The sequence below is a fragment of the Raphanus sativus genome, unplaced genomic scaffold (genome assembly GCF_000801105.2).
Source record: "Raphanus sativus cultivar WK10039 unplaced genomic scaffold, ASM80110v3 Scaffold2936, whole genome shotgun sequence".
NCBI classification, from domain to species: domain Eukaryota; kingdom Viridiplantae; phylum Streptophyta; class Magnoliopsida; order Brassicales; family Brassicaceae; genus Raphanus; species Raphanus sativus.
The window spans coordinates 2675-13073 of NW_026618243.1; the positions used below are offsets into that span (position 1 = coordinate 2675).

At 37.8% G+C, this 10399-nt stretch overlaps 1 protein-coding gene across 2 annotated transcripts; it reads right to left on the minus strand.

Annotated features, from left to right (window-relative positions):
- Positions 1 to 1210: 1210 nt before the first annotated feature.
- On the minus strand, positions 1211 to 10008 carry LOC108822197 (transcription initiation factor TFIID subunit 1). 2 transcript variants are annotated; one of them, XM_018595221.2, is made up of 21 exons: positions 9883 to 10008; positions 9412 to 9515; positions 9260 to 9322; positions 9099 to 9141; positions 8703 to 8957; positions 8414 to 8505; positions 8131 to 8305; positions 6923 to 8018; positions 6600 to 6805; positions 6273 to 6510; positions 5806 to 6142; positions 5405 to 5596; positions 5166 to 5258; positions 4812 to 5018; positions 4371 to 4577; positions 3762 to 4245; positions 3476 to 3675; positions 3272 to 3382; positions 3119 to 3175; positions 1901 to 3025; positions 1211 to 1813 (listed from the first exon to the last, which is right to left on the minus strand). In XM_018595221.2, exons 1-21 carry the CDS (start codon positions 9920 to 9922, stop codon positions 1457 to 1459), a joined length of 5682 nt encoding a protein of 1893 aa, XP_018450723.2. In that variant the 5' UTR covers positions 9923 to 10008; the 3' UTR covers positions 1211 to 1456. The 2 variants fall into 2 exon arrangements, with proteins under 2 accessions (XP_018450723.2, XP_056856762.1); XM_057000782.1 differs by lacking the exons at positions 8703 to 8957; positions 9099 to 9141; positions 9260 to 9322; positions 9412 to 9515; positions 9883 to 10008 and having other exon boundaries at positions 8131 to 8326.
- Between the last annotated feature and the right edge of the window lie 391 nt (positions 10009 to 10399).

Consider the following 10399-nt stretch of genomic DNA (forward strand, 5'->3'; position numbering starts at 1 on the left):
TCAAAGTCTCATATTCTATGGGACATGACCTATATATTCGAACGGTTCTTAAAATGTTATATTTTGAAAAGTGTTTGAAAAAATATAACTTTTAATATATGTATGTAAATGAGTTAATATGGTCGTACAACTTTAAGTAAAATCACATTTACTAAATAATTAATTGAATAAACTTATTTAAAACCCGTTAAATTAAATGAAGTTATATAAATATTTATTTCAATTAAAAGTCCACTTAAACCGTGTTAAACTATATTTTAACATCATATGCTTTATTAATATATAAATTTAGTGTCTAAGGAAGATATTTAATAAATTAATGTATGGTTGAATAACTCCTTTGGGCTGAGATGTAAATTATATTGTTGTAGTGTATATTTGTTTTAGTAATCCATAGAATAACCTATTTAAAACCTGTATGGATGAGTTTAAATGAAAATTTATTCTATAAAAAGTTGAGATTGTTGAATAACATATAGAAATAATTTTGATGGAATACATAACCGACAAAATGAGCAACCGTAACTGAATAACATGCTAATATCACATTGATGATTCAAGTATATAGTGAAATAGTTCGTAAAAAAAAAGTATATAGTGAAATAGATTTCAATCATAATTGTAATATAATAAAAAAAATATAAGTTAACAATTGTATTCTATAAACCCAAAAAAGGAATAATTGTTATATATAATATACGTAACTGTCAGCAAACAAAGAAGTTGGTATCATGAATTTTGAGCAGGAGGTTACACAGTTCCGTAATACACATTTATGCAGTTATATTTTACATGAGACAGTTATATTTTTAAATTGGACACAATCTTTTATCAATAAGTCACACTGCAGAATTAATAGAATAGATCCCTCTGTATCAAACTAGATGGATTGTAAAGTTTTTGAATTAAAAAATTACAAGGTTTTTCAAACTAATTAAAGAATTACAATTTTTTATTCAAACTTTCTTGTTTATTTAAAAATAACAATAACCATAGCTATTTCAATAAATAAAAATTACATTGCAAAATACAAATAGTCAAAAACATCAAACTACATAAAAACTTGAAAACATTACCTAAAATGAAACAAAAAATTCTTAAAACACCACCTAAATTGATACGAGATAATAGTAAATAAGAAATTAATAGTTAACAAAAGGCCCATTCTCAATGAAAACAAAGTTTTTATGCACAGCATTAACACATCATCTTCCAAAGTGCTATTTAATACCACAATCATCAATTTAGTGAAAACCTCAAAATTTTACAAACAACAATTTAAAAAAAGAAACAATTTTCTTTTTACTTACTTGACTTTCACACAGACAGCACATGACAATGTTTCTTTCTTTCTTTTTTCATACAAATCATTAGCCAAAGCTAGAACCCACTTTTTGGCATAAAAGAGGAATGACTAACTTAAAACACACACACTCTCTCAGTCAGTGGGATGGATCTATCTATCAATACCTTTCTCTGCTTCTTCTAACTGATCTCCGTAATCATCTATCAAGTAATCACAAATCTCCAGCAACTGATCTGCCAAAGGCGGTATCCCAGGGTTACGCCCGTTGCTGTTATAAAGATGAGCATTGAACTGGATCTGCCAGACATCGTGTCTAAACTGCTCGCGGTTTCTGTACTCTATCTTCCGTACCTTATCCCGGATTGTCGACAGATCCATCGGGCGTTGCACTATATCAAAATAGTCTGGAGCATCCTTCTTTGAAACCGGTTTCAAGAAGAGGCCTGACACTTCTTCTTTGAGTCTTAGTGTGTCCACTATGGTTTCCAAGATGTTTGCTAGCCCAACCTGTTTGTATAGATGAGACAACACACACAAAGATGAGTTAAATCTTTAATATGTAACGCCACATGAATGCAAAAGAGGAAGTCTTACCTCTCCTTTTTTGCGTCGTTTTGGTTGAGGTGCATAATCCGCACCATTCATTTCAAAGTCGGACACATACCGGCTTCTAACGTTCCGGCCTCTTTCTGACAATCTTCTATCGTTGTTGTTTCTTCGAGGAGGATAATCTTCTAGATACCCTTCTACTAGTTCGGGTTGCAGCTTCTTTTTCTTCTTTTTATTCTTCGCTTTTTGTCGTTCCTCTTCCTCCCTCTCACTACGTAGTACCTCCTCGTATCTCCTGATCTCAGCTATCTCGTTGGGTTCTTCTGTTACATTCATATCATCATAATCTCTTCTCCTACTTATCTCCTCTTCTTCCCACCATACTCTGTCTTCTTTTGGTCTCCGCTCTAGAGAGTTCTCTGGTACTCTGAAGCTCTGCTGCCTCTGAAAACCCGTCAGCTCTGCCATTCTTTTTGTTTTCCGGGACTCAAACCGTGGACTCTCTTCAAGACTACTCATGTCGTGATCAGTTATCTCTTTCGAACGTTTTATCACAAGTTTCTTCTGAGGCTGTTCTCTTTCTGTAGGCGGTCGTATCACCAGGTGAGGCCTACGAGATTCAGCTTGATCTCTATCCATGCTTAATGATGGCTGCAGAATAGATATAGTGTGCCTGCTTGAGGCAGCTTGATTTCCAGAAACACAAGGCTTGTGAGACTCGCTCTCTCTGCTATATGTAGGCAAAGGTCTGTCAGATTCAACCTTAGATTCTTTAGGTTTCGCCTTACTTGAAATCTTGAGTTTGCTGATCTTAGATGTGGTTTTGGTCCCAGTGTCTATGTCCGACACTGCTGCTTGCTCAGAACTTCCTGGAGCTTCCGAACCCGGTGTATCTGACATCGCTCCAGTGGGGATACCATACCTAAACTTCAGAGGGAGACCCCCAGTTTTACTAGTTGAATTATCTCCCTTCGGAGTTGTATCTACGCTGACTTTTACTGCACTTTTTGACGCAGCCTTGCTGCCCTTGATAGGTTTAAGCTTGGTCTGACCTGATACTTCTGAAGTACTCGGTTTTCCCACGGACTTCTCCATATCCACACCTTCGGGTTGTGAATCTGTATTTTCTCTGTATCTTGGGCAGTGTTTATTGGTTCTCATGTGTCCATACTGAACATGAAAAATAATAATCAAACACTCCTCTCAAACAAGCAATGTTTAGATTCATAATAATCTAGTAAAAAGAAGAAGAAGCAGATATACCTGACCACAGGCTCCACAAACAAAGTTCTCTCTCGCCGATTTCTTTTCCTTGAAAACCTAGTTTAGACCGCAAGAACAGACAAAACTTCAGAATTGATCATTAAAATATTAGAATAAATTAACTAATAGATTGTTGTACTGATTTAATTGTACCTTAAGGTTTTCGTTAAGTATTTTGACCTTCTTAAGCGGGCCCAAAGAATTGCCAATCTCTTTTGCCTGTTTACCTTTGGGGGTCTTAATAATAGGGCTATCAACCTGCCACTGGAGGGGGAAATACAAAAGACATGTTTGTCAACACATGCAAGCCCTCATGCACTAATAAAAAAAAAAGGCAAGAGACAAACTTGTACTGACATTTCTGGTGTCTTTGATGGTGCTCTCATTAACTAAGAAAGATGCATCAGGTTGGGTGGCGATAGGACTCTTGTCAATGAAAGTGGCCTTTCTTACAGGTTCAGCAATTTGAAAACCTATACTGGGCCGTGGAGGAGGAAAGGACCCCATTCCTTCTCCCACAGCTTTGAACTTCTTCTTTTTCTTCTTCTGCTCCTCATCTAAATAAAGCATCAATGTCAGTGATACGCTGAAAAAAGTTCTTTAGCTAATAGCACAAAAATGCCTTGGTAAAAAACACACGTACCCTGCATCAGCAATCGGCATAACTCCGCATATTCAGTAGCTTCATCTTCAATTTCTTCGTCAGTCTCAACTTGAGATGGCCGTCGTCTCATCTTGAGACCCTTAACTCCGTCCAACTTGTCATTCTTAGACATATTAGATTCTTCCCCCTCCCCACCTTCCTCAGCATCAAGCAGATTTTCCAAATCTCCGGCGAAGGAGTCCAAGTCACTGTTGGCCTCATTTTCACTTTCATTGTCATCACCATCATAAGCAGAAAGGGAAGAAAGTTGCCTATCCCAAATCTCCTGGCACTTTTCTCGAGCCTGCTGCTGCATCTGCAGGAAGGACATTCTCTGGCCACGGGCATACTTGCCTATGGTTGTAGGGTCAACCTTAACACCAGATGCCGCCTGCTCACTTGATAGCTTCCGTATCATAGCTATACGGTGCCATCGAGTTTGCTTAGCAATTATCTCATCAGGAACATTGAATTTGATAAGAACCTATAAAGAGATCATCCAAACCATATCTTAGTTAAAAATTCAATGGGTTTAATTTCGAAGAAATGGGCAACTTGTAAAAAAGATGTCCTTTTAGGTTCATAGACGTCTGAAATAAAGAAGTATACCTCTCGAGCTGCTTCCATGCTTAATCTGCGAAGATCAGCATCAGTACCAGTTACAGTTGGGGCTCCACGACCAGCTGCTGCCTTTTTCTTCATATGCCCGGCTGCAGCAGGTGCTTTTGGTGCAGCTTTGACATAGCTGAATCCTAGACCCCGTCCAGATGGATCGCCAACCCCAGTTATTTCCAAACGCTCTATATTTGCTCTATCCTACTCAAACGCACAAATGAAAACCAGAGATGTGAGCATCGAACGGGCAGGAATCATGAGCGATGACTGATCAGAAGCATCAAATCCAATTCCACTGACAAGATTCGGAAATACTTTTAACAAAACTAATAACCAGCCTTTCACGGATTAGGGATGACTCAATCCTAAGTTCCTAACATATATATAAGAACTCACTGGCTATGTAACTCCTCAACATAGATAAGTGATGCTTACCTGATTTGTACAAGCAACAAAATTACTGCTCAGATTCCATGGAGTTATCTGCAACTCCCTCTCAATATGTGATGCAGCGGCGAGGGCAATAGCTTCGTCTGGGAGCTGAGTCAATGCAGCTGAAATGCTGGCAGGTAATGTAAACCGGGTGATCCCTAAATGTTTGAGCCGGTACAGCCCAGCTAGCATACTCTCGTAGGAACAGACCTAGCCCAACAAAATATAGAAAACCATGCATCTTAAAGAGTATATTCCCGGCAATAGCAATCAAAAGCTCGTTAACTGCAACTCTGAATAGTGGAAAGCAGACGGGGCATATTTTAACCATGGAAAGAACTCAAAGGGAAAACTAACATGCTCTGGTGCCACCAGCTTTTTCAGTTCATTCTCGGGTGGAACTTGAAAATCAGGTCTCTTGTACCAACAAGGCTGACCAGTTTTATCCCTCTGCATTTTGTACATTTACGTAAGGAGGTAAGTATGATAATATGATACAGAAGCATGATGACGCAAAAATAAAAATAAAAAGAGAGAAAGCGTAAGTGTGCAATTATAGATGCTGTGTATGCAGAAGTGAGAATCTGATGAGATACCTTCAAACCGGCACAAAGTTTCAAGTTCCTTCTGACAACTGCATCTGTTAAGTTAGAAAATAAAAAAGACAGCTCATCTGCAGCAATTGAGTGGCTCTTCATAAACTCCCGGTACACATAAACCAACATCCTGTTCACCAAATAAGTCTGTAGATTCTTTGATCCAGGAGACATAACTTCCATGCGAGGTTCCTGGGAAAAAAATAATCTGAGCATGCCGACTTTATGAAACTAAAGAAAAATAAGCTGCAGAATGTCATAATTAATTATAATGCAGGTGGAACTCATAACCAGACTAAAATGGCCACTTCAAATTATTTTTTTTCAATTTTGTGTATATACATCCATTGAGACCTTCCTTGGACAGAAATTCTTAGAGAAAAATCATGCAAAAGACAAACCTGTTGTCCGACAACAGCTATCTTGTCAATACGCCTTAGAGAGAGCTTCCCTTTGGGAGACCGGACCAGCAAATAATCTGTTGACTGCAATCTATGCGGAAAAACAGGTGCTTTATACATGTTTGTTTCAACAGATGACTGACTGCAACCAGCCTGTATCTCCCCAAGGAAAGGGGATTTGTCTCCAGGTTCCAGAATCATCACATTCCCTAAGGTGTCACTTTGATTGCGCAACAAGTTCCCACCTTGATCCTCTGAGGATGATTTCTGATAATATGTACACAGATTTGCACCCATTCCTGCATTGCTGAGCATCAACGGCCTCTCCTCGCAATACCTACAAAGATCAATGAAAAGAAAATGTGACTTCCAATAAGAGTCTTTTCCTACTGACAGATAGGTGAATTTAACTACAAGAGCAACAAAGATCCCAAATTAACAGGGTAAGTCTCATAAAACTTTCTTACTCCAACAAAAAAACATGGCCATCTTTAGTAGATAAGTCAGATTTCCTCTTGAATGCCCCAGGAGGTCTCAAAGCTTTATTTTCTCCAGGCAACTTTTGTGCCCATGGCCACAGATGTACTTTGGTACGTACAAGATGTACCAAAGAATTTGGTTGAACATTTTGAACAGCAAGAGACTTTTCATCCTCGAGTTCCTTTCCCATATAGAACATCTTCACTGCTTCAGTTTCCTTAAAATCTGAGCACCAAGACTTGTCAGTGAAACCAATAAAATATTATGTTCTACAATTAGAATTCACGCCATAATGTGGCAGACAAAAAAACAACCTAGCTTTTTAGAAGCCTTCGCTTTTAAAGAAGAGACAGATTCCTCTATTCCAACGTGTAGCTTGCTTCCTTTACCCCCCAGGCTCTTAATTACAATTTTCATGGATCCTCCTCGGGAGGGTAACTTTCCCTGCTGCTTGATGGCTAGCTCATTGTCATGTGGATACCACACAGCTTTGGGCCGGTGAAAATTTGCTATGTCTTTACTGTAATAAGTGAATTCAAAACATTTTAACAGACACTTAAAAACAGATGTGAAAACTTTTAAGAATCCAAAAAGACTGCAAATACAAAATGATTTCAAAATTAGAGTGACAACTTACTTGCTCAATTTATTCTTCATCGTCTGCAATTTAATTGCTGGTGCTGAATGAAAAACCCTCAAACTATGAACGCCGGATTTATTAGTGTTTGCTTGCAGTTGCTGAGAGCTTTTCCCGTTCATATAGAATTTGTCATTAGAAATATTAAATTGCCAGCCAGAGTTTGATTCACAGCTTTCCTGAAAGCTTTCATCCTTGGATTTTGAAGACCGAGATACAATCATAGCTCCAGCATGAAGTTGAAGATTTTTGGTTTCCTCGTTATCCAAAATTTCGAAGACCATTTGCTCATCTTGAAGATCAAAAATTAGTTGAGACCTGCTCAGCTCTTTATCTGATTCCCATATTATACGATCTAACCATGACTCATCCCCCATATCCCTCTCTTGCAAAGCAATTTTGCTAAAGCGAGATTTGCTTTCAAGTCGCTTCATATTCTCCAATCCAGTAATGTCATTTTCACTAAGATGATCCTCATCCGACTGGGATTCTAGCCTTAAAAGTTGTGGATGATGTCGACGATTGTTAGTGGACTCGCTTCCAGAGTGGGAACCTCTTGAGCCAAAAGACTCCAATAGATTGGCAGAAAAAGACATAAGCATATTCTTTTCAGATTGAGCTTGCTCTCTAGAGTTCATCACGTTCAAGCTCTCTTGTTCAATCTCTGAATTTGTTCCTTGAACCAGCATACCTACTGAATCAAGTCTAGCTTCGACGCTATCACCAGAATTACCACTAGTTTCAGGAGAATTTTCCCAAAGAATTTGATGTTCCCACTCATGCTGGTCAAGAGGAAAAACTTCAATTGATAACTGAGACTGGCACAGAGATGAATCATCTTCTGTTACGTCCTGCTTCAACACTTCACCCATGATACATGTATCCCTTCCTAGCTTGGAAAATTCTCTTGATTCAGGTGTGACTCCTCCAATTGTGCCAGCTTTTACCAGCTTTAAACCCTCGCTAATCGGAAAGGGAACATCCAGCTGGATCACATCAGCTTGCTTTGCATCAGCATCGATCCTACCATGACTCTTCAGGAGTATCTCCTCATCATCTTCAACAAGCTCAGAGATATCCATAGATTTGTATTTATCTGTACGGAAGAAGGCTATTAACATCCGGAGAATTTTATTTGATGTTGCAAATTTAAAACTTAGTACGGTTTGAGAAGAAACTAAATACGAAGAACATTTCAAATCACATACCTCTATTATACGAGGTATATCTATTTTCTCTCTTGTCCCGTTTCTGTGGTGGCTCATGGATAGCAAATATCTCGGAGAATTGTAATATGACCATACCATCTTCCACATACAAAGTAGGCAATGGGGTGGCGCCTTTCTCATCCAATGTACCTTCCAATAACTCATCAACCTCCTCCTGAATGTTTTGATGAGATCACTAACAGAACAAAATCATCCCACAGCAGAAAATAGATACGTAGTTTGAGAAACAATTTCCCTTTTTGGGGGTGTGGGGGGGACTGACCTCCTGGGAATCGGTTGTGTCCATATGATCTTCGCTTTCTAAGATTCTAGCCTCTTTTTCATACTCCAAGGTCTTGTCTTCCTTAGCGACAACTGCAAAGCAATAACTTTATGTCTCATAATCAGTAGCTCAAGAGGCATCGAAGGAAAATTCCAAATATTCTGATCTCAAAAACTTAAAGACGCACTTGTCTAACCGATTTGAGAGTTAATGAGTTATGAAATGACACAACATAAGTACGTTGTAGAATGTGTTTTGATCGAGAAACAGAAGATTTCTAATTGCAAACCTGGTTCCGTCTCTTCAGTCTCAAGAGCTTTTTCAACAGGCGCATGCTCCTCCTCTTGTTCTTCTTCCTCATCATAATCATCATCATCAAACACAGATGCTCTAGAATTTAGACTGCCCAAGGCAACTGGAGTGGAAAAATATTCCTTTTTGGGCAGTAGATGATCTTCCTCACTAACTACTTGAACTTCGGGCCCATCATACTGTTCATCAATATCCTCATAATCAACAGCATCCTCAGCTTTTCTATCATAATCTACACAGAAAATCATCACAGTCAGTGAAGCTGATGACCAGGACTTGTAGTATGCAAGTGCTATGGGCAGGGCTCGTTGCATATTTAAAGACCTCAAACATAGGCCGGCCGTTAAATAATTACATATGATTTATGCATCACCTTGCTCAGCTGGATCACTTGTACGATCAGATTTTGCCAATAACTGTTTGAGTTTAGAATCACCATTTTTGGCATCCCAGTACAACAAAAAGGTGATTAAAAATCACATAAAAAGACTTTACTTTAAGAAACAAAATATAAAAGAGTGCGTAGAATGGTACATTAATATCTGGTAGAGATGAACCCAGCTTATCTGCCAATGCAGAAAGATGTTCTTTAGCGTCCTGTAAAAAATAAAAAATTGAACTGTTTAATCATTACCACAAACTAATAAAGTAGATATCTTAAGAATTCAAGAAAGCAGAGAGAGAACCTCATCCAGGTAATCAGCATCCAAGTCGCCAGAGTTATCAACATTTCCAAATATAAAGCCCAGGTTAAAACCCCTGTTGCTGTCCTCATATTCCTCCTCCTCATCTGCACAGAGACATTTCTGTGTTCAACACATAGATACTACTCACTGGTTCCAAGGCTTCTTCTCTCTATCTAATAAAACTATCATTTCCCATCTATTCATCAATTACAATCCCACAAAAAGGCTACTCCTTTCCACTTGAAATTAAAAACCCTAAAACCGTGACCAGACAAGCACCGAAACTTGCATGTTCCGAAAGCTAGAGAAGGGATAATGTCTAGTTTGAGATATTTGTACTAATCCAAAATTCGATAAGAGACAAAGAACTCCTTTGCACTTGAAGAAGCTAAAAGATTGAAAGCCCTAAGCGTCATGGGGCGATTTGAAAGGTCTTCCGTGAGAAAGTAAAAGCGAGAGGACAAAGATTACCTGAGGAAGTCTCGTTATGGGACCCGTTGGATTCAGCCATGTTAAAGCTTCAATTTTGCAATGGTAGAGAAATCGGGGGAGAGGAGAGAGAGACAACAAGCTTCTTTCCCAGATCCGTCCGTAACCATTATATTAAAAAAAAATGCTCAACTATCCTTCCTCTTATAAATGTTTTTTTTTTCTTTTTTTTTAAACAATATTTTTTGTTTCTTCTATTTTTCATTCTTTTTAATCCAATTATAAATACAATATTAGCCCTTATAAAACTTAATATTCGTTCAATTTTAGGAGTGAACTAGAGAACGGATATGTTTTTTTTCTTAACTTTCTTTTTAGAAATTTAAATTTTATATTTGTATTTTTCTTTATAATCAGATTTGTGTATAAATTTTAATTTTTATAAAATAATAACAATTTAAAAATTGATCTGACATATGTTCGGTTCTTTGTAATCATATGTTCATATGTTCATTTTTATGTAATTATATTTATATGTTCTAGATCTTGAACCGCAGGT